The sequence below is a fragment of the Fukomys damarensis genome, unplaced genomic scaffold, assembly GCF_012274545.1.
Source record: "Fukomys damarensis isolate Sample0158 unplaced genomic scaffold, DMR_v1.0_HiC HiC_scaffold_28, whole genome shotgun sequence".
NCBI lineage: Eukaryota > Metazoa > Chordata > Mammalia > Rodentia > Bathyergidae > Fukomys > Fukomys damarensis.
The window spans coordinates 42,160,261-42,184,843 of NW_022900940.1; the positions used below are offsets into that span (position 1 = coordinate 42,160,261).

At 40.7% G+C, this 24,583-nt stretch overlaps 2 protein-coding genes and 1 pseudogene across 13 annotated transcripts in view; 1 reads left to right on the plus strand and 2 right to left on the minus strand.

The window, feature by feature from the left end:
- Positions 1-1,288: 1,288 nt before the first annotated feature.
- LOC104875535 lies at positions 1,289-2,201 on the minus strand (annotated as a pseudogene).
- On the minus strand, positions 1,301-13,947 carry Eaf1 (ELL associated factor 1). Its single transcript, XM_010643129.3, has 6 exons — positions 13,713-13,947; positions 11,669-11,763; positions 9,708-9,844; positions 7,166-7,362; positions 5,086-5,319; positions 1,301-3,503 (listed from the first exon to the last, which is right to left on the minus strand). Exons 1-6 carry the CDS (start codon positions 13,813-13,815, stop codon positions 3,457-3,459), a joined length of 813 nt encoding a protein of 270 aa, XP_010641431.1. The 5' UTR covers positions 13,816-13,947; the 3' UTR covers positions 1,301-3,456.
- An 86-nt stretch (positions 13,948-14,033) lies between these two features.
- Positions 14,034-24,583, plus strand: part of Mettl6 (methyltransferase like 6) — a 64,112-nt gene continuing 53,562 nt past the window's right edge. For 4 of the 12 annotated variants that reach the window (XR_784093.3, XR_004514667.1, XM_010643126.2 and 1 more), the window contains exons 1-4: positions 14,037-14,153; positions 15,139-15,366; positions 16,044-16,178; positions 18,843-19,013. Coding sequence is in view for 7 of the 12 variants with exons in the window: in XM_010643126.2 (XP_010641428.1) it covers positions 15,142-15,366; positions 16,044-16,178; positions 18,843-19,013 (531 nt within the window). In the remaining 5 variants the exon portion in view is untranslated. Of the gene's footprint in view, positions 14,154-15,138; positions 15,367-16,043; positions 16,179-18,842; positions 19,014-24,583 lie in introns of all 12 variants that reach the window. The other 8 variants (XM_010643121.3, XM_010643122.3, XM_010643124.3 and 5 more) reach the window with 4 other exon arrangements.

Here is a 24,583-nt window from a genome sequence, read left to right on the forward strand (position 1 = left end):
GAGACCCGAGTTCAATCCCCGCTACCAAAAAAAGAAAATAGGTATATTTCCCAACACATTTTACTAAAGCTTGCTATGCTCCTCAGACATAATCAGATTTAGTCTTTGCACTTCACCTAAATGACACACAGTGCAACAAACACTGTATAAAGGCAAATTAACAGCTTGTTTAGAATCTTTAGCATGGATATATTCAGCTTTGTCCAAATGCCTGGGATACTTTCTCTATGTCTAACCCCTCTACTTCACTGGTTAGTTTTCTCTGCCTCCTCCACAGGCTATCAGCACATGAATGTCTAGTCCAGTGATGACAGCTCCTGCTATTAAGGAGCTCATACTAACCAGAGTTCAAGCAAGCAAAGGTCAGTTTGTACTCACAGGGCACTCTGCAAGGGTCAAAAGAGAGCAAGAGTCCATGAACACAGAAACTACAGAACCTTGGACACGGGGCTTTGAGTGGGGTGAAGGGAGCAGGATGGACAGTGAAGACACAGAGAGAAGAAAAAGTCCAGTTTAGCTGGCATGAATATACCTGTGAAGTCATCTGTCAGACCTCAGTCTTGATTTCCAAAAAGGAAAACTTCCTTATTCTGCTGGGAGACAGAACCACAAAAGGTTTTGTGTGGAAAACAAAAACCAGAGCTGTGCTAGAGAATTCCCTGGGTAGGACAGATGACGAAGGAGAGGGGGTGAAGCTCAGAAAGCATGATTCACCAAGCCTAGTGCCACATACAAGTATTTCCTATAGAAACAAACATCTTAACAGGGCCAAACACCACAGTTCCATCTACATCAAGGCTTGGGGATTGTGAGTAAATAGGTGTTTTAGTTCAAGTTCCTGGAACCAGCTCCAATTTGAGCAAGTTAAGAGCAGTGAAATAATTCCCACATCCAGCAACAATTCAAGTCTCCAATTGTGACCTCTACCTTCCCTGAGCTACTATTACCATGGAATTATAAAGCAACTATCAATCAGTTCATTATAAATAAGTTCCTACCTGCCACCATATCCACTGAGCCCTCATGATGGCCAAAGACCCCACCACGAGTACTAGCAAGCACATGCCTACTACTTACACTGGGGCAGAGAGCTGCAGGTGTGCTGCAAGGTGACAGCTCCTCCTCCCATTTTGGCCCACTGGAGTCTCTCACCAAAGCCCCCCCCCCATCAAGGACTATCCATTTCCTTTGCAGTCCTTTGTAGACTGCTTTCCTCCACTAGCTAGGGAGAGGCCATCTGAGTGCAGGAACTAGAGAAAGGATAAGCACAATGACCTCTCCATCATGTCATCTAAAGACCATTTCATCCACTACTGTTTGGCTGCTGCCTCTTATCTCTCTCCTCAGCAATGGTGAGGCCGATTCCTTTTCCTTGAGGAAGAGAAACCCACAGCTTGTCGCCTTTGCCAATAACAAAAATGTTGGAGAGCTGGGTGGCCAAGCTGTTGCCGTTAGCATCTTTCACATGAACAACATCAAAAAGAGCCAGGATGCTTCATCCTGTAGTGATCACTCCAATTCTTCCCAAGTTAGCGCCTCCAGTCACCACACACAGGTTACCAGTGTCAAAGTTGATGAAATCAGTGGTTTTGCCAGATGCCAAATCAATCTGGATGGTGTCATTCACCTTGATGAGTGGATCAGGGTAGCAAATGGTGTCAGCATCGTGGGTCACCAGATGGGGGATCCCTTTTGTGCCCACAAAGATCTTTCTCACTTTGCATAACTTGTACTTGGCTTCCTCAGGTTTAATACGGTGAACAGCAAAGCGACCCTTGGTGTCGTAGATCAGATGGAAATGCTCAGTCTTGTCAATGCTGATGGGGGCAGGTTATATCAGTTCTGACTTTTCCATCAATCTTAATGAAGTGCTGCATGCAAATCTTCTTTACTTCACCCCATCAAGGTATACTTAAGTCTATTCCTCAGGAAGATTATAAGAGGCAGATATTCTTTCACCTTATGGGGACCAGCGGATGGACAAGGAGCAAACACACTGGTCAACTTATCCAGCATCCAATGCTTTGGAGCTGCCACTCGCTTCAGATGCTTCTTGGAACCATGAGCCACAGCTGAGCTTTCACCAACTTCTCTGTCCTCACCTGGGCTGCACGGCTCTAGCATGGTAGTCCTCACCTCTGCTTCATGTGTTGTAGATAGGAATTTCTTAGGACACATTCACTCAGACTAGAAATAGGCTGCTCCATACTAATCACGGGACAATCACCACACATTCACTCAATATGCAACATTTACTAGTGACCAGTTTCCAACATCAGATTCACTTGGAAACTGCACACTGTAGAAGGCAATCTTGTGATTTTCTTCTAGTTTTATATAAAAATACAAACTAGTCTAGGAGTCAGGCACAGTGGTACAAAATCATAAGCAGAAAGATCTTATCAAAGGATGTGCTCGTTCCATATTGCAGAACTCCTATCTAGATTTTGGTTTTTGGAAGTTTACTGCTGGCTCACTTTTGTTCAGAGAGGTTTCTTTTCTACTCCTACCCTATTCCCATCCTGCTAAAATCCACTAAATGGAGAACACTTAGGACGGATCCACATGGAACTAAAAGCTTCAATTTAACTGAGTCACATGCATCAACATAGTGGCTGCTGGCTTAATCTGCTCGCTCACTCAGCCTAAAGCATTTAGGGACTGCTGGAATCTGAATTCTAGCTGGATGTACTTAGTGCTTTTGTCTTTTTGAGCTCAGTAAAAATGCTAATGTACACTATAAGTTCCATGTATAAAAATCTGATTCCATTAAGTAAAATTCAAGGGAGGGAACACGGACTGGGAACAGAACACTGGTCATAAACCAGTGACATGCTTCCCTTTCCTGTAAATGAAGGGATTGAGCTAGAGTGTCTTCGGTATCTGACCGAGCTGACACTCAGAGACTCCCCTCAAGTCCATTTCTACCCAGGTTTGTCAGGCTGGGTCAGACAAACTTCCTTACCACTTTATGTCAACAATGTAAAGTGGCTGTAACATATTTCTATGATGCAGTGTGAGGTCTCCCTCTTCTTCCTTATCCCACAAAGACTGTTTCATCTCACTGGTGCAGACCATTTGAGGTCTATTGGCCAAACTAATGGCTGCTGAGATTTAAAACCAAATTGCTGACCTGGTGAAGACAAGGCCTTTGAGTAACCCAGCCCAGGGCAGAACTGTCTGTTTTTCATTAAAAATGTTAACCAAATAGAAATATAATTATGTTAGTTCTACAGATCTATTTAAATTTTGCAATAGGAGATTATTCAAAAATTACATGAGAAAAATCACCCATCACCACTAAGTTAAAGACTTGAATATGAGTTCCAAAGCCTCAAACTCCTTATAGGCGCTGATCCACGACATTCTCCTTGTGGCAATGGACTCCATGTGTAAGTAGCCTGGACCTGTCACATCGTGTTATGCGCCAGGAAGTGGATTTCAAAAGACTGGGCTCTAATCATCACTGTCACTGCCAGACTCACTCAACTGCAGGTCATTTCCTACAAAAAGAAAACAGAATCAAATCAAAAGCACAGAATTTAAATAAATCCCTCACAATTTTGAGGTTGACTGATTCAGCTATCACACTAGGTAAAACCTTACTAATTTTAGGGTTTTTTTGGTTTTTTTGGTACAGGGGATCAAACTTTGGTCCTTGTGTTTGCAAGGCAGGTGGCAGAACCACTGAGTGAAATCCCCGGCCCTAAAACCTTGCTAATTTTAATTAGAGTAAAATCAATTTGGCTCCCTGAAAAAATTGGTGCAGTAAAGATTTTTAAAGAAACACTATTTTTAGGGGCCAGCAATTTAGCTCAGTGGTTCCGCTATCTGCCTCACAAGCACAAGGGCCTGAGTTTGATCCCCAGTACCAAAAGAAACATTATTCTTGGTATCTGATAAGCACATCAGGGTTGCTTATTAGGATAGAATAAGGAGTAGGTGAGACAGCTTTAAAATGTGTTAATAAATAGCTAGAAAATACTTGTAAATAACCTAAAAGCCACTTGGTAGAATTGTTCACATCAAGTTGCTTTATAAAAGCTAAGAAAACACCAAGTAAGGCTTCCCATTTAAGAAGCTGAATGTTGTCTATACCAGTATATCCTAATCCATTATCCCCACTGGTATACATCTGGTCTAGGTCAGATTATTTTAAACCTCAATTCTGATCTAGTTGGCTTTATAAATTCAGTATTCTTTTTTGGTATACAGAATTTTCGATTCAGGGACATTTCAAGTTAAATATGTCCTGAGGCCTTCTTCTTCTAACTTACCTATGTGAGACCAGCTTTTCTTCACGTACATCAACTTATGCTGAAGATGGGCACTTCTAGCAATGTTCTGAGATGTTTTTGGTTAACAGGGGGATGGGGGTGGTACTGGCATCTAGTGGGTAAAGGTCAGGGATTCTCCTTCACAATTTACAGTGCACAGCACAGCCCCACAACAAAGATTTACCTGGCTCAAATGTGCAAGGGCTGAAGTTAAGATTATCTTTGCCTGGTCTATAGTAGTCTACTGCTAAGTGGTTAACTAGACTAGCTTCCCTACCATGGCTGCCAGTCCTTCCAACCTCCACAAAAACATAATCAGTCTGCTCTCCAGCTCCAAAACAAAGACACTTTTGTTCCTGTTCTCCTCTGTTCTGTTTCAGCATCAATTACAGTAAACATCACCCCACCATCCTTCTCTCCCCTCTTGCCAAAGGTTAGTAGGTCTCCAAATAGAGGCAATGCATTCTTTTTCATAAAAGACCTGGAGGCAAGGACAGTAGAGTGGCAGGTAGCTCCCCTTAAACTTGGTTTATGTAAAAAACAAAGAGCCCATCTGTTTTTGTTTCAGCATTTTAAAGAATTCACAAAACCGAATTTGTGCCGATAGTGAGTGGGAAAGAGAGAAAACAGATTTTTAGTTTGGTGCATCACTTTCTTGCTGTTTGGTAACACTCCTTTCTGCTCGAAATCATCTTTGCCAAGAGCCTTTCCTTATCTTAAATGCCTTCAGATTTACAGATTTTGGCATAAGATAAACAGACGCTGCACTGTGGCCCTGACTCAGCCACCACAGCGAGAGCACACTTACTGAGGGTGTTCATGAGCTGGTTGCTTCCTTGTGGCCGGCTGGTCCCATTGGCTATGGCAGGCCTGCTGTTGTAGGGCTGCTGGTGTGATGGCTGTGGAGGAGAGGCTGGGCCATTGTCCTCGCCTCCACTGCTGGAGCTGTCATCGTCACTTCCTGAGGAGCTCTCTGAGTCTGAGGAGCTGCTCCCACTGCTACTGCTCATCTGCTCAATAATGTCAACTTCAGCCCTTAGCTCTGGAATAACGATTACGACATGGTCATCACAGCAACTGTTTTCAAGGCAGAGCAGGAAGATGCTCTAAGTAGTAAGCTGGCAAAACCTACAGCAATAAGGAATAACTTAAACTCAATTCCTTAAAAAACTTCCAAATAAAAATTACCAAAACCAACAAACAAAAATACCTAACTCGTTTCCAGAGACATAATGGAAATGTTAAATTCACCCAAAATAAAAAAACAGGCTGTTAATTATCTATTAAAAAAAAAAAAAGACAGTGAATTACGGGATAAAATTCCAAATAAGAGATGAGAAACATGCTAAAGGGGATAGGAAAATATGCAAGTAGGAACTGGAAGGCCTGAATGGCTGCTGTGGATCTATCTGTAACCAACAGTGACACCCAGCGAGAAGTTAATGAGTTTCCTAAGCCTCTGGAGAAATGAGGGACAGACAGGCTCTGAGGTCTTTCTCAGCTCTCACGGAAGCTTGTAGGAAGAACCATGGCAAGTGAAGAAAAACAGCAGAAAATCATTCTTCTTCTCCACTCTTACTTATTTGACCAAGGACCATGTCTGTCAAATACTGCACTTTTTTCACAGGTGTAAAGTATGGAAAAAACAGGCACGTTTTACCTTGCCATTTCAGTGTCACAGAATATATGAGGCTACACCAAGAAAGATGTCACACTTTCCCATCTAAATATACCATGTGGCCCTGAACAGCTATTGATCCTTTAAACATAACTGGCAACAACTAACCATACATGGGCTAATTCCTATTTGACTACAGTGGAAATTTCCACAACAGCATTCTAGTATCAATGAGGAAAAACAGAAACAAGAGGTGTAACAACTACGTACAGTGCAGAGATATTTATTTGCTAAGAGGCAGCATTTTTATAGAGTGAAAAAGGCAAACTTACCTTTGTCTTTCCCTGTTTTCTACTAGTATGAATATTTCTAGTACTATGAATTTAATTATAAATATGAAATATGACACCTCATAATTTCTAATAGTCTGGAGAACCAAAACTGTCCACTGTATGGGGGAGAAAGCTTGCCTCCACTTTGTAGTACAGAGCCAAGCAAGATTTCTATGTCCTTCTAGACCTGAGTCCATTTTCATTGGTATAATGGCCTCCCCTAATGTTTATATAGTTTGTATCAGCATAAAGCATTTGGTCATGGTTTTTTGGCTTTTCTTTTGGTACCAGGTATCAAACTCTGGACCCTGCAGTTGCCAGGCAGGTACAGTACCACCGAGCTAAACCCCTAGCCCTGGTCATGGTATTTTAAATGACTCCTTAAACTAGACACCTCATTAGCAGGCAGAGCTCAGAAACATGGCTGCATTTGGTTTTCACCCCTATCATCAAGAACCCTTTCCTTCTCCAAAGCCATGTGAAGCTTCAGATGCACCTGCACTTACTTAAAGCCTGTGCCTCTGAGAATACTGCCAAGACAGCCACAACTCAAGTCACTATTCCTGGATCCACCCCTGTCAAATGAGGTAAGTAGTAGAATTCCCCACCCTCACCAGCTCCGGAACAGCAAGCTTTAGGAGAAAAAAGTTTATTTTTGCAGTACTGGGAAGTGAACCCAGAGCCTCCTAAATGCCAAGCAAGCACTCTACCACTGTGCAACATCGCTAGCTCTTTTTAAATTTGATTTTAAAGCAGTTTTGCTAAGTTGCCCAGGCTGGCATTGGACTTGTAATTCTCCTGCCTTGCCTCAGCCTCCCAAGTAGCCAGGATCACAGGATCCATGCTGCCATGTCAAAACAGCAGCTTTGTGATTGCTACAAGAACAGCGACACTACTCCTCCAATGTAGCTGTCATAGCTCCAGAAAACGATCTCTACCTCTTTTGATGTCATCCAGCTGAGGTTCAGGCGAGGGGTTGTCCTTCAAGGGAGAAGTCTTGGGTCCAGCTGGAGGCTTTGTTGGAGCTCTGAATGGCATGGGAGGGGGAGGAGGAGGGGGAGGGGGCTGTGACGGCGGTGGGGGCCGAGGGGGTTGCTGCTCCATTCGGGCCTGGATTTTACTGCTTCCCTCAGCTCTGAGATGAGACAGACATTGAATCAGATGGATAAAAACAGTGGTTCTCAAATTTGTCCAGGTAACTTAGCACCCAGAAGTCTCTGGAGAACCCTAAACCCTTTCCACATCACTGCAAAATACTAGTATTTATAATTTTATCTGAGTACTACTCATGAACACCTGTGGGTCTACTGCACTTCTTGCACTGTGAATCAGGGATATAGAGATGAATAAAATGGCATCACTACCCGCAAGAAGATCACATTTTATATCAAGCAGATAATACAGAACGGGCATGAATTCCAACACTCAGGAGGGTGAGGCGGGAGGATTGCCATGAGTCCAAAGCCATCCTGGGCTACATAGCAATATCCTGTCTCAAAAAACAAAACAAAGAAAACAAACAGACAAAAAAGGATATAAAACAAGTATAGGATCATTACTGTAGGAATCCATTTTACTAGCAGAAAATATGACTATTTCACTTGTGTGCAATATGAAGTTACAATCCATGGCATACAAGATTCTGAATAAACTAGCTCCTGAAATCCTGCCCAGCTTAAAAACTTTTCTGTTATCTGTTCACTTCTTGCTTATCATGTCAGAGGGTTATATACCAGACAGAAAATTCTACCCATTTGTAAGTGAACTGGCCTAGTGCTACCTTTCTTCTTCTCTTTAGCTCTCCTTTCCTTTTCTTTCTTGTTCAGAACTAGGAATTGAGCCCAGGACCTTGTGCATGTTAGGCAGATGCCCTGCCACTGAGCTACACCTCCAGCCCTCTTTTTAAACTTTTTTTTTCTTTTTGAGAGAGGGTCTTGCTAAGTCTCTAACCTGCCCAGGCTGCCCTTGAACTTGTGATCCTCCTGCCCCAAGCCTCCCAAGTAGCTGCGATTACAGGTGTGTGCCATGCTAGCTAGCTTCAGTGCTTCTTAAAACTTACCATAGCACAAATCACCTGGAGGTCTCTGCAGATTCTGATCTGGTAGGTCTTGAGATTCTACGTGTCTAACAAGTACCAGGTGATCCAACAGAAAGGAAGTTATTGAAGGAATCACAGTGGCATCTGGTTCTCTACTGGGGAATGATACAAATATACAGAGCAGCATAACTGGAGTAAAGGCTCCGTACTACACTGCCTGGGGCAGGCCTCAGCTTGAGCACTAGAGTTTAAGTCATAACCTCTGTAATCCTCACTCTCTTCTGATCTTGTTTTGTTTTGTTTTTTTAAGGATAGTGGCCTCTTCATAGAAGTTTCTTGTGAAAATTCGATAGAATAATGTACATAAAGACATAAGCATACAGCAAAGGGCGTGGTACATAACCTCTCAACAAATGGCAGCAGTTTCTATTTTTTTATAGAATAAATGAATTAAGAAAAATGGCTTGAAGAAGCACAAACAGAGAAGATCAGGTTCAGCTCAGTGGTTTTGCCACCTGCCTCACAAGCACAAGGGTCCAAGTTTGATCCCTGGTAAAACAAAACAAACAAAAAAAACCTCAATTACTGTGGACTGGAGATTTAGTTCAGTGGTTCTGCTGCCTGCCTCTCAAGCACAAAGACTGGAGTTTGATCCCCGGTACCAAAAAAAACAGTAACAACAACAAAAAACAACCTCAATTACTGTATTTATAATTACTACATTACAATGTGACCTATAGAACCACTTGGTTACTTCCATTAGATATGGAATGCCTACTGAATGATATATTAAAGAAAGTTCACTAGTCAACAAAGCAGGCAGTATTATAGTCATTCATCTCAAGTGTAGCCTATTAAGAAAGTAATGTTTTAGGGCTGGGGATTTGGTTCCGTGGTTCCGCTGCCTGCCTCACAAGCACAAGGTCCTAAGTTCGATCCCTGGTATCACACACAAACACACAAAACAATGTTTTTACCCTAACAAAGTTATTCAATTTTTCTTTTGAGGCTCTTTCCCAGCGCTCTTTTGTATATAAACATAAAGCTTGTCCTTTAAATGGTACTATACCAACAATCATGAGACTGATAAAGTTGGCTTACTTATTAAAGTAATTTGTTTTCCCCAATGACTTCCATGTTTTAGATCTTAAAAGCATTATTTCTTTCTGTTTTTTTTTGTACCAGGGATCAAACTCAGGTCTGTACACTTGAGAGGCAGGCGGTGGAACCACTGAACTAAACTCCTGGCCTAGCATTATTTCTTTTTATTACACTGGAGGAAAAGAAACATTCTGAGTTGTCTGAGAAAACATAGGTGGAGTGTGTTACCATTATCAATGTACCACTAGGAGCAAGTAGACACTCACATCCTTATAAAGCTGGAACACATAATACAAAGGTACAGAAACAGCAGATAAGTCCGTATCTGGTTATTCACATACCTTGTCTTCTTGACCTGAATGCTGCTACTGAGTTTCTCCAGGACATATTCACCAGTGTCATGATTAATAATGAGCACACAGTCTTTCTGATAGGGCCGTTTGTTCCCTTTGAACACAGTCATTGGTGGCGTGGATCCCTATGTGCCACAAAAGTATAAGATGATCAAACTAAACACACCAGTTATGATTATCAATATCAAAACCAACATTATAAATGACTCTACCTCATCAAATCTTTCATCAGTTACTCAACAAAAACAGAAAGAACTGATTTCTGTTTTAAATCATTCTGGTTTCCCAGATAAAGGAGAAATAATAATGTAGCAAGAATCTGGGACTGTGCAACCGGCTGTAGGCGATTAAGAAAGATAGCATAAAAAATTTAAAACTACTGTACATGTGCCTAAGAAATTGGGAGAATGTTACAAAGAATAGCAAAAGTATGAACTGAGAAAAACTATTACTTGTATTACACTAAGCAGAGGAAGCTAGCGAGTGACCTTTATATTTCTCCATACTTGACGAGCACAGGGCTTCCCGCTCATGTCAATAACCAACAGAGCATTCAAGGGCAGGTTAGCATTCTGCTTAGCTCAGTTTAAGTACATCATGTCTAAGCCCTTGGACGGCACACACGTTGCTCTCAAGCCAAAGGACAGCATCTGTAAGCCACCATCTGGCCTGCACCATTCACCCTAGACTCGGTGTGCTTCAGAGTGGAGGCTTTTCTCGGATCCTCAAGCTCACTCCTGCCCTAGACTGTAACAGAGCTTCTGCCTGCTAAATCCTGACTGACTTTCTACATTACTCAGACATCAGAAAATCTCAACAGGTACTGCCTTTAAGGAAGCCTTCCTTGATTTCCTGGAATAAGTGCTATATTTTCTGATATTTATTTAAACCCCTGACTAAAAGTGCCACAAAGGCAAGAAATATGTTTATTTTGTTCAGGGTTGTACACAGCAGTCGTTCAATTAAAATATGTCCAATGTACGATTTAATGCCTTGTTTACAATCAAAAACTGGCTGCCTCTTTGATTCGTTATTTATACGGTAAAAATTTAGAATTGGGAGATACCTTAGAGACCATTTATCTAACTCCTTCATTTCACATTTGGGAAACTAAAGTCCAAAGGGAGATGATGCAACCCACCACAGGCAATGAGTAATAAAAAACAGGCAAATAATTTCTCTTCAGCGCACATATTTCAGGTGTCTCTGCCCAGAGATTTTTCATTCTCTCAGCAGCTACCAAGAACTATGCTCTAGGACAGAGCTACGAAACACAGTGACACATGATCACTACAAGCACCTTGAGTGACCCTCTGGGCTTTGTGATCGGGGCAATGTCCTGAGCGGGGTTTTGAAAAAGCCTGCCAAGTGCATGGTGCAGTTCTTCATCCCTATTTTAGCTGAATGCTCCAAACTTCTGGCCTCTTCCTGAGACTAGCAGCCTGCATACAACTCCTTACCAGATATTGAGATGTCAATCCTACATTCCCCTGCCTTTTGACTGCCCCATACTTCAGAGCTATTATGGTTATTTATCAGCAGAGTTGGTTGGGACAAAAGCTATGTCTAACGGACAGCTAGCTGTCCAGATGGGAATCCTGATTACTACATAGCATACAGTGGGGAAAAGAGAACTGGGGAAAATTAAAGAATCATTTAAATCCTGTGCCTGATAACAAACTCCACCCTACCCCACTCCCTCAAATTCCTTTTTCACTTATGTTGGCACTTTAGAAATCTAAATATTTTTCAACAGTAGGAAATTTGAATTGCAGTAATAAAATATGAGGATTCATTGTGATCCTATATTAAAACCAACAATGGAGGGCCGGGGATTTGGCTTAGTGGTGTTGCCACCTGCCTTGCAAGTGTAAGGGCCTGAGTTTGATCCCCGGTATCCAAAACAAACAAATAAACAAACAAAAAAACCAACCATGGAATAAACTTACAGGAATATGGGGCAGCGTAATTGTGACTTCATCTCCTTTGCCAACCTGAAGCTCTCCTTCACAGGAGGTGTCTATAGATGCTGGCTTAAAATCATCTATAAGCAAAGGAAAAGAGCATTTCCCACCTGTTAGTTAGAATAAGAGCTTCCTGGGCATTTCATTCAAGAACTAAAGTTTTTCTTATTCACAAAGGTGGAATAACAAAATAGAAAATAAAAATGATTTAGAATTCTTTCTAAAAAATTGTTTTCATTATGGAAAATGTCCCATACACAAAAGTAGAGAGAACAGAGAAAACAATGAACTCTGAAGTCTGCATCCAGTTTCAATAACTACCAAGCACACCTCCACATACCGTACCGTTCTGCCAACCTCCACTAGGAAATTTGGGAAGAAAGGCTAGAATTTACACAGCATTTTATAAAGCAAAGACAAGGAACAGATGAAATTAATTCTTCATCATTCATAATAAGATGTTTTATTATTGTTATGAATCAAAAACAATAGAACATATAAGAAATTCTTGGCTGTAAAACACTATATGAACATGAAAGGCCACCGCATCATAAAAGTTGATTTGGCATAGAACCTGTCAAAATTATAATTTGCCACTCCCAAGTTCCATAATGTAGACAAAGAGACTTCTGCAGATATTCCGAGTAGACAGCTGAACTGTCCCCAAAGGTTGTCCTGCTAGTGCTTATGAACTGCAGTTATACAACAACACATATAGCCATCTTCACATGACTACAACTTGCTCCAAACTGCAGGCCAGGGGCACATGTGAACTATCTCATTTAAATTCCACGTTCCCCTTCACTGAAGGAAAATATCAACGATTAACTTTGGAAATGACAGTCTTGTCACATTGCCAATATCCAGTCTCTGAAAGAGCCCGGTCTGCTGTCAGTAGGAAGCACAGAAATGCATGACAAGTGACCACACAAAGATGGAAGAAACTTCCTTATTTAACTCACCCTCTCCTTATGTGTTGAGTCACATCTATTAGCTCCTTTGACAAAAACAAGTCTTAACCAGTGTTGGTGCTACCGGAAACCAGAAGCTCATGAATCACTGAGGGATGCTCTGTCAACCAAATCCTAAGAGCCAAATCTTTACCCAAAACACAGAGTGAAGGGTCCCTTCTCAACAAAGTCTATAATCACGTAGGAAAAGGTGCAGCTAACTGTCTTGACATTCCTTAAGTCTGCTCGTTTCAAAACATAGACCATGTTGTAGCCTACGCCTGGCTCACAGATTTTAATTGTATTCTTCATCTACAAGGGACATGGTCCAGAAGCTGGGGTGGTAAAGGTGACCTCAGAAGACATCGGTATCCAATGAGGCACGAAAAAGAAGAGAAAAACTTTGATGAGGCACAGAAAGGGTGTCATTTCCTTCACAGCAGGTTGGACCAAAAAAAAAAAAAAAATCAGGTGGCCAGGACCAAGACAAAGAAGGAAAGCAGCTGGGAGGGGGTCAGTAGGAAGGAGATGAGGCTCGCAGCGAAGAAGAATATTGTAATTGTGGAGAGCTCTGATGAGATCATCAGAAAGCTGCGAGAGAGGAAGGAGGGATTCGAGGGAGAACTGGATCCCGACGGAGGGAAGTATGGCTAAAGGGCTCGGTGGGGGGATAAACTAAGAAAAGGACTGAGCCCTTCGGAGTGTTTAGGACGATAAGGCAGAAGAGCCAGACGCAACTGTGATCCCAGCATTTGGTAGGCTGAGGCAGGAAGGTTGTCGAGTTCGAGGTCAATCTGAATTACAGAGCAAGACCTTGTCTCAAAAAACAAAATAAAACAAAATGTAGAAGAATAGTTAATAGCTGAGAGTGACAAAAGGTTTGGTTTGGATGGAGTGATCTAAAAAAATGAAGTAAAAAGGATCAGATCAAGGTTCCAGAGGATCTGGGGTAAGATAGCAGGAACAGACGTTAGAAGGGAGTTCCTGGACTTTGGAGGGCAGAGGGATGAAAAGACTAAACCAGGTTGATCTGTGGCGGCTGGAACAGCCCAAGATAAGCGTGGAGAGCGCCGACTTACAGCGAATGGTGTGGAAGGAGGCCCGCGGCCGCTTCTCGAAGCTCTCTCCGAGGCGCAGGCAGTGCTCCTCACGGTCCAACAGTGGGTTCGCCGTCCCGTTCATGGCCCCAAATCAGCGCTCTCTCCTCGCGGCCGGAGACCCAGCTCCCGCACCCGGGTCCGAAGGGAGCGAACCTGGAGCCCGACCGCGGCCCACTTGGGCCCGGAAACGATTCTCCTCTGCTTCGGGGTACGGTAAGACTCGGAGGGAGCAAGGCCGCGGGACTTCCGGCGTCGGGCGGGACTTCCGGGCTCTTAACGGAAGTAGGGGGCGGTGCCGCGGCCCCTGAAAGCCCGGGATCCAGTCAGTTCCGAGTTCTTGCGGCTGCCCTGTTCAGGTTCCAGGTTTCTGTCTGTGGTGGCTCCCAAATTCCACTTCCCAGGGCTTGGCCTGGCTGAGCGGTGAGTACAGGTACAGGTGAACCTGAGAACTGCTGACGGGGAGCCCGGGGCGTGGCGACTGGATGGAAGCTTCTCTGATAGCCAGTATGGGCGGCCCTGCGGAGCCCTTGGGGCCAGCGCGGCCTAGTTCATCCCAGGTGTCCTGAAGGAGGTGGATCCTTAGACCTTAGCCACTAGTCTGTGGGTCACTTCCTTCGGGCCAGCGGGCCGTGGTGGCCGTGCGAGGCCTCAGGCTCCAGAAAGCGATGCCTCCTTCCGGTTCGCGCCACGGCCTCTTGTGGGTTCGTTCAAAGATTCTGTTCACCCAGAGTTAGCGCTGTTTCTTCCGAAAAAAGCGGTGTCCGACCCGAAGGAGACGATGACCGCCCCCCCCCCTTCTGTCTGGCAGTTGACTTCCCCCTTCCACTCAGGTAGCTGTCTTTTGTTTTTGTCACTCCTTTCACGGGCACCGAAAATTGAGTATTTCCGTCCCAGGGTTTTCTCAGTCAGTTCCTGGAAGTTGTTTGGTTTTGGTTTTGGTTTTTTTCCAAACCGAACCGATCTATTATAATAGTTGACCAGTTCTGGTTTGTATCATCAGTTCAGTGCATGAGGCAGACCTAGCCACTGAATGTAAGCGAGGGTCTTGTGACTTACTTGGTCTTCATGACCTTTCTTCCTACAGCAAGTTGGGTTTTGTGTGCTACTGTATGGCATCTCGTGTTTGGTGAATTGAACCCAGCGTCTTTAACTGTTCGAGAACGACTAAGCCAGTGTCTTAAACTATTCGAGAACCACTAGTTCTGTGTTCTAAAGAACTATTCTAGAACCACTAACCAATCTCATTCTTTGTTTTTGCAAGGCGCTCTGTGATGCTGAGGTGTGAAAACTACGTGGGGGGTGCATCTGAGAGAAATCCCTGGGTCCTCAGTGTCAGTATGGATTTCTCAAATTGTTGGAGCGGGGAGTATCATCAGCAATGTTAAATGTGTTATCACTCACTTAGGAGATGGCTTCCTTGCAAAGAAAAGGACTGCAGGCAAGGATTCTTACCTCTGAAGAAAAAGAGAAACTGAAAAGTGACCAAGCTTTGGTGTCTGATTTTAAACAGCAAAAACTGGAACAAGAGGCCCAGAAGAACTGGGATCTTTTTTACAAAAGAAACAGTATCAACTTTTTCAAAAATAGACATTGGACCACCAGAGAGTTTGAGGAGCTAAAATCATCTAGGGAGGTAAGCCGATATTTCACCTTATTCTGAGCTGCTCTTTATTTAAAATGTATGGAAGAGAGATGCATTATTGCTTTCCTATAGGGAATGTGAAATCTTTTGTACCTTTGGAGAGAAATACACTGCTCAAGCAGTTTTAGCAATTCTGGGTTTAATACATAGGAGAGAAAACTGCAGTGGTCTTTATTTTTTTTTTAAAGCTGAAAGTTGTTAAATATTCACACTCTGAACTTGAGTGACATACTAAAATAATAGGAGTTTATGAACTATTTACTATGGCCTTTTCCTATGAACTTTACATGTTATGTCATTCAAGCTTTATAGAAAGGAACTCTATATGAGTGTGTTAGTATTGTCCTCATTTGCAGGGAAAACTGAAACCCAGAGCTCTTTAAATGATTTTCCCAAGAATAGACGGCAGAGACAGAGGAAGAGTTGGGTTTGTGTGCAGGTTTGCTCCAGAATCTTTTCAGTTAGCCAGTATGGTAGTTTTTTCCTCCACACCAAAGTGTCCAGTGTTGAGTGATGATAAATGAAGTTACTAGTATTGACTTCTGCTTGTGAATTCTCTTATTTATTGTCTGCTCTGCTCTGCTGGGTCAGAGACTTTGTCCCTTGCATTCTGGATTTTTTCATTATGCATATGTAGTGTACTGTAATTTGGGGTTCTCTTTCCTCAGTTTGAAGGTCAAAAATTGACTATTCTTGAAGCTGGCTGTGGAGTTGGGAACTGTTTATTCCCGCTTTTAGAGGAAGATTTCAATATCTTTGCCTATGCCTGTGACTTTTCTCCAAGAGCAGTCGAATATGTTAAGGTTGGTTACCATCTATGTATTATATATTTCTATTTTCTCAGATTTGTTCAACCTGCCCTCTGTACTGGTTTTCCTAATTCCAGTCCTTTCCCTGTAGCTGACCAACTAAAATCACTGCAAGTGTAATTTTCATATCCAGCACATAGAAACACAGCTTTAATCAAGGAAAGTAGGGAAAAGTACTATAATAATATTTATTACACTTTTTGTTTTATAGAATTGTCTTTACTGAACTCTCTTACACATCAGGACTCACTCCTAAATATGTGTGTTATACATCTCCCCCTAAAATAAGGCCTTTTTATATATAACCACGATTAGCTTATCATACCTAAAAAACTTGACTCTTTTTAGTATCAATGCCAGATTCAGATTTTCCAAGTAGGTCCAGATGTCTTTTCAGCTGTTTTCAATCCAATTAAAGACTATCTCTTATACTTCCATTATGTCATTTAAATCTTTTTAGCTTAAAATACTCCTGTCCTGTCCTTTACCTTTTTCTCCACTTACATTGAGTTTTAGAAGACCTCAAGTCTACTTTCTGTATTAAAATTCCACATTCCAAATTTGTCTGATTGTTTCTTTGTGTTATTACTTAAATTGTCCCTTAATTTCTGTATTTTATATAAATTAAAGGTTAGACAAATATTTTTTGACAAAAATATTTTGATAGGTGATGTTGTGTCTTGCTTCTTTGTATCCTGTCAAGAGGCAGTAATGCCTGGTGATCCCACAAATGTGATCCTAATTTTATTCGCTGGATTAAGGTAGCAACTCTTAATTCTTTCATTGTAAAAATATTTCTTTGCCGTTAACAGATTTGTGGGAGATACCTTGGCAACATGCCAATATCTAGTTCCCCATCAACTTTCAGACTTTTTTAAGCAACGGTAATATCACATTTAGTATAACTTGATTTGTCTAGTCTACATTATTACACATTAAAGTGTTTCATGTTATTGCATGTAGCATTGCCACATTATATTTAACATGTTGTAATATTCCATAGAGTGGATATATCATATCTTATTTAATCGTTCCCTATGGATAATTATTTATATCATTTCTAGTTTTTTTTGCTCTTACAAATGGGATTAATGTGACCCACATGATCCACATGTTTCCAAAATGTTTGTACATATTTCTCTCTAGTGAATATAATGGAAGAAGTTGAATTCCTTGGAAAAGAAGCATATGGTTTTTGGGGTTTTTTTTGGTACTGGGTATCAAACTTAGGTCCTTGCGCTTGCGAGGCAGGTGACAGAAGCATATTACATTTAAATTTTCATAGATAATATCAATTTTCCTTCTCAATTTATAATTTCTCCAGTGTCTCCATATTTTGTTTTTTGCTTATTAATAGAGATGTTAAAGACCCTCTAGTATGTAAAATACACATTACTTTTTCTTTTGCCTTTATGAGTTTCTTTACATGTGTTTATTGAAATGTGCCAGTTGTTATGTTGAGCACTCAGGTTAAATGCTAAAAAGAGTGACAAAACTGTCAGAACACAGAAAATTATGTGAATTGTCTCCTTTATTACCTGCCTTTTTACTAGTTGTCCTTTGTCTTTTAGTCATATAAAATACTAAATTTAGGCCAGGTTTTTAGGTCAGTGGTCCCGCCCCTTGCCTCACAAGCACAAGGTCCTAAGTTTGATCTTGACCTCCGGTACCAAAAAAATCCTAAATTCATCCACACAGGTCTGTTTTGGGACTCTTTGTCTCAAAGTGAGCTCTGCCATCATCTTCAAATCACATTGTTTTATTATTTCATTTCGTAATATGTTTTGATGTCTAACTGTGTATCTCCTTTATTTTAAAAATTGATTCTTGCTTCCAGATAAATTGGATTACCTTCTCAAGTTTCTAAAAAATCATTAAAAAATTGAGATTGCATTGGATCTGTGGAAATTTAAGTAGAATTGACATCTTTTAATACTGAATTTTCCCATCTAGTAACTTTTTATATCTCAGGTATTCATTTATGGGAGAGAAAAGTTGAATACTTTTCTTTGTGGTAGTTTTTGTTTGTTTGTTTGTTTGTTTGTTTCCTTCGGTACCGGGGATGAACTTGTGTCCTTGCACTTGTGAGACAGTCGCTAGAACCACTGAGCTAAATCACCTGGCCCTCTTCATGATAATCTTAGACCTGAATTACAAGCCACTGACCATTATGCATTAGAAACACAGGTTTATTCAGCTTGCTACATCAAAGGAAAATCTAGCCCAGAAAAAACTATGGGAATGTCCCATTAAGAGGATTTGGAGGGGATTGTCATAAGATTGAGGCTTGTAGGGGACCATTCAAAGGAGGGTTGAAGAAGCAAAGGCCAGTTTTATATTCTCAGTTAAAAATTATTTGCTCAAGCCAGGGATTTAACTCAGTGGTTCGGCCATCTGCCTGGCAAGTGCAAGGTCCCAAGTTTGATCCCTGGTACTGAAAAATAAAATAAAGATAGAAATCTAGAGTTAAAAAAATTTATTTGCTCAAAATGATATCTTGTTTTGTATGTGAACGACTCATTGCTCAGTTTCACCCAGTAACAAGTGATCATTTCTGTCTAGCAGTGCAGAAAGGCAAATAGGATCTCCTCTCAATGCTGTGGTTCTCTGCATATTAGTGTAATCCTTAAGTTTTTGTTTTTGTTTTTTCCCCTTTAGCAAAATCCACTCTATGATACAGAGAGATGCAAGGTATTCCAGTGTGATCTCACCAAAGATGACCTTCTGGATAATGTACCTCAAGAGTCTGTGGACATTGTCATGTTGATATTTGTGCTGTCAGCTATTCACCCTGATAAGATGCACCTTGTCTTACAAAACATTTACAAGGTTAGTGATTTGGGGCCTGTGCTTAAGAGGTGCTCATCCCAATCCCCTCCCTTACCTTTCCTCTGAGACTTGGGTACTATCCAGAGTCAAAGTCTCCATTCTCACTAGGTAATCTGTGCAGTCAGTATATGGCATAGAGTTCTCTTGCCTAACACATCCACTGTAACTTTGGATTTGTTCAGTACCTTGACTGCTCTGCAGAGGTTGACCAACTGCAGACAAGGATGATATTGCAAGAATCTGTAGAGTCATTTTGTAAGGTGAGGCTATGATTTAATAGTCAAGAGCACAGTTTGGAGTGAGCGCACCTAAATGCAAAACCTGGCCTTCCCATACGGCAAGTACCTTCACCAGTTCAAGCCTCCATTTCCTTACCAGTAAAAAGTGCTGGTGCAATGCCTAGAACATGGTAAGTGTTCTTCACAAGTCAGTCATCACTGGGCATAGTGCCTGTAGGCCTATAGCCCCAGGAGGCTGAGGTAGAATGATCACTTTAGTCCAGGTACATTCGTAGCTTAAAATATATAAGTATTCATGTATTCATTGCACTTTTGATGTAGGGCCAAGGCCTTTTCAGTGACTATAGGACTATTGATTATAAGCCACACATGGTAAAGTTTTTACTTCTCTAAAGGTATGGTAAGGAGTTGGCGGTATAGCTCACTGGTAAAGCATTTGCCTGTCAGTGTGAGACCTGGTGGAACAAGAACTTAAAAATAATTAGAAAGTAAACCGAGGGCAGATTCATTTATATTTTTATAGACTTTCCTATTTGAGTTTCATAATTAAAAGCAATTTGTTCAGCACTTGTTTATCATGTTTAGCTTAGGTGTACGTGTGTGAATGTTTTTGTGTGTTTCACTGGTATTGAACCCAGGGTCTTTGCACAGAACTATATCCCCCTGCATTTTTTCTTCCCCCAGTACCAGGGATCAAACTCAGGACCTTGTGCTTTTGAGGCTGGCACAGTACCACTGAGCTAAATCCCTAGTCCCACCAGCCCTTTTTTTATTTTTGAGAAAAGATGGATCTTTCTGGGCCCAACTTTCAACCCTCCTACCTTTGCCTTATCCTCCAGAGTAGCTGAGATTTTGTGTATACCACCACACCCAGCCTCAACTTATTTTTTATTGAAAATTTAAGTACTTTCTGTTCATGTTCATATTTCATTATTATACATCAGTGATGACAAACCTTTTCGAGACCGAGTGCCCAAACTGCAACCCATACCATGGGAACTTGTTGAAGATGGGGAAAGCGTGCTTTTGCTCATAATGGAAGAAACATCTTGCCCTTTGAGTTACATAGAGTAACAAATTTTGTGGATCTTCTTTGACTATTAAAAAATAATTTCTAGTTCTGATTGTATTCAAATGAGGCTGTATAATAAATAGAGAATCTTCCTTTAATTTTTTTTCCCAGTTACTTATTGTAAAGCTGTTGTACTCTTGCAAGGACTTTTGGTAAAGTCTTATAACTGTTTAATGTGTTAACATAACACTATTTTTTAAAGGCTGTATTTGATAGTCAAATGCCAATTCTTCAATTAAACCTGAATACCGAGGTTTTAGTTAAAAAAAAAAAAAGACTCATGCAACTTGTGAACATCATCATAGAGTGGACTCTGCATGCACGCTGTGGCCTGCATGCTGTAGGTTTGTCATCACAATTATATACTGTTTTAATTAAAATATATCATTTTAAATTCAAGTACTGGCACAAGCAAGTTTGAGAACAAGACAAGTGACCGACTAGGCATTCAGCTCACTAAAGGGTGCTGATGTGCAGGCATGCATCCTTTGCAAGGTTGAGAAGCCTCGACCATTCAGGGAGTCGTGGGCTTCAGTCAGTCTACTTTCAGAAAACAAGCTAAAAAAGTAGGTGTTGGGCAAGAATGCTTCTGTATATTCAGAGCTTTTCATTAAAGTTCAACCCTGGTTTTGCTGTTTTAAAACAGGTAGAAACTTTGAGATGCTGGAGACCTCTTAGGGAATTATTTGCCTTTATAACAATATTTTTAAAAAATTTGTTTGGCCTTTTGCTTGTTGAGTTTTGTAAAGCTTTTTTTCTTTTTACTTGCACTCTACCTCTGGTATCTGAGAAAGTGAGAACCTAGCACATACCCACAAGGTGTCATGGAACTTTTCACTGGATAAAGAGAAAAAGGATCAGAGAAGAGAGATTAGGATCACTTGCTTTGGAGGTCCAGACCAAGGCAAAAGTTTATTAAAGATGAACTAGAGAGAGTTGAAGAGGTGGAGGAGGACAATGACTTGTCTAACACTGGGAAGAGATTGAGAGTATAGAGGGGTTCTGTTTCTTAGCAGTGAGAAGGTTTTAGGACTTTAACATGGTGGGTAAGATAGAGTTTAGATAAGATGGAAGGCAAGATCTTTAGAAGAGAGATCAAATCATTAAGAGACCAGCATATTTGGAAATAGTGAAATTGCAGTTAAAATGGAGTAACATTTTGATTAGGACAGTAAACCAGAAGATGTGTTCTTCACAAAGTGGGGAGAAATAACATTTGAACTGATAAATGATAACAGGGATGGTGGGTGATACGTTTTGTTTTTTGTTCTTGGTGTTTTGGGGTTTTTTTGAGATGGTCTCATTATGCAGTTCAGGCTGGCCTTGAAACTTACTGTGGAGCTTAGGCTGGCCGCCAACTTGAAGCAGTCCTCCTGCCTCGTGCCTCCCAAATGCTGAGATTACAGGCGTGTGCCACCATGCCTGGCCTAGGTTATAGAATTTGATGACAAGAGATTCAGGAATAACTAGTTCAGAGAGGAGAGAGGTGAATGCACAGAAAGTAGTAAGGATATCAGTACCATTACTAGGCCCAGTGATGCCGGATGATAGGAGAGAATACAGCCTGACTTGGGAGGTTGAAGGGAGAAGCATCCTCAGGAAGCAACTTTTTTTGTGAGAATAAGAATATGAAGGGAACAGTCAGGGTGGTGGACATATATTGATTTTACAGATGAAGGGTTTCAGATATTAGGGAAAAGTTGCAGATAGGAGTAGAGTAAAATAAATATCAGGCTTCATGACTTCATGGGGATCGCAGTACCCACTATCTGTGATCATACATCATTTGACAAAATGTAATTTTGTCATTGTATAAATATCATAAAGTATGTGTGCACATACCTACCATATATGTAGTCGGTATGTTATAACCTATTGCTCCTTGGGTCATCATGAACAAAAGAACACAAAATTAAATCAAGAATGAGAGAAAAATGTTGCATTCAAGAGACACAGTGAACACAAGATAGTTGAGGCTGCTGCTGGTGTAACACAGCATAGTGGTTTACTGTCAACTTTTTTATTAAGCAGAAGGAATACATACACTCTACAATAAGAAGAAAATATAGACCATACTGCAATGATTTGAATTTTTCCCCCAAGGGTTTATGAGTTGGAAGCTGAGCCCCCAGTGCAGCAATGTGAGAAGCAGTACAACTTCGAGAGTATAAGACAGTGTGAATCTTTTAGAGACCGAGTGCCAAACTGCAACCCAAAACCCACTTATTTATCGCACAGTGCCAACATTGTAATCAAACTTGAATATTGAGGTTTTAGTTTTGAAAAAAACAACTCATACAACTTGTGACATCATCAGAGAAAGGGCTCTGCATGGCCACTGCAACATATCTGCCACAGGTTCACCACCTCGGTTGTAAGAGGTCCTTAGGTCATTGGAGGCTCCTTTTGGGAGATGTTTTTGTTTTTTGTTTTTTTGTACTGGGGATCGAACTTGGGTCCTTGCGCTTGCAAAGCAGGCCGTGGAACCACTGAGCTAAATCCCTGGCTGGAAGATGTTAAGAAATTTCTTATTATGAAAGAGTTGTTAAAAGTCCAGTCCATCTTCTTGCTCTGGTTTCTTGTCTTGTGTGATCTCTCTCTGTCACACATGGCTCCTTTCAGCCACCATGAAGCCTTCACCACAGCTAATGCTGGTGCCACACCCTTGAAACTGTAAAACTGTGAACTAATGAAACCTTTTATGGAAGTTTTCTAGCATCAGGTATTTTATTATAGTAATACAAAGCAAAGTAATACAATGTAGTAAATACATAAACCAGTACTACAGTCATTTATTGTCATTGTTAAGGGTTATGTACTATGTATAATTGTGCTATACTTCTATACAGCTGGCAGTGCAATAGGTTTGTTTACATCAACATTTCCACAAATAGTACAGTGTTATGGTGTTATGAAAGCTATGATGTCATAGGTGATCAACTCCATTATAATTTATGAGGCTACTGCAATATATGCAGGCCATTGCTGACCAAAGCATCAACTACACTTAGGTTTAGCATTATACTGGAAGTGTTAATCAGTTCAAAAATGCAAGATTTAAATAAAGAATTTGAGAATGAAGGAAAACTCAGCATTTTCAGGCAGTATAATTGTCTTAATCAGAAAATGTTGGAGGAATCACAAAAGTATAAGATGTACTAATGAAACAGAATTATACATTTAAAAAGGGTTAAAATGGTAAGTTTTATGTATATTTTACCAAACACATACTACTTTTATACTTTATATTACATTTCAGGGAGGTGTGGTGGCGCACACTTGTAATTCATGTATGGCCCTGGTGTGTGTGGGAGGTCGTCTTAAGGCTGAAGAATCACAAGCCAGTCAGGGCTTAGAAAGGCCCAGTCTCGAAAAAAAAAAAAGGGAGGGTTGAAGTATAGTTCTGTGTTAGAACACTGCCTAGTATGCATAGAGATCTAGGTTCGATCCCCAGCACTGCAAAAATTATATAGTGTTTCCCTGAAAATAAGACATAGCTGAAAAATAATCAGCCTAGAAAACTAGAGATCAAAAGCACCAGCCCCAAATAAGAACCAAGATGGATTATATAAAGGTGCAAATGTCCAATGATGTATGTCATATTGTATACCTTAAGTGTACCAATAAATTTTTTTTAAAATGCCAGCCCCAATCAACTTATCCTTGTTTTATCTGCCTTAATGAATATCCACTGAGCAAGAGAATAGTGATAGCAGGTAAGGCAAGATAGGCAGATTGAGACTAGCCTTTTTTTTTTTCTTTTTTTTTTTTTGTACCAGGAATTGAACTTGGGACCTTGTGCTTGCGAGGCAGCAGCACCACTGAATTAAATTCCCAGCCTGAGACTAGCATTTTTAATCTCTAGTTTTCAAGACTATTTTCCATGTAGGTCTTTATTTTGGGGGAAAAGGGATATATATACATATGTGACATATATCAGTTCATTTGTTTTGATTGCTGTGTACCATAATTACATCATCAGGAACCAGCAAATTATGATCTCAGGCTGAATCTGCTATATATAAGATTAATAAATAATATAAAGAAAATGTAACTTTTTTAAAAGAACCTTTCTGAATAGTAATATAATAATGAAAACTAAGACTAAATCTAAGTTGAAGGCAATAAATTATATGTAACTATTGAAGATTATTAAAATTGATAAGGCAAGTAATACTGTATTCATGGACATATTTTGTATTCTTCCCTAGTTGAACAATACAGTAGATTTTTTAAAAAATGATTTTTTTAAATTTGGG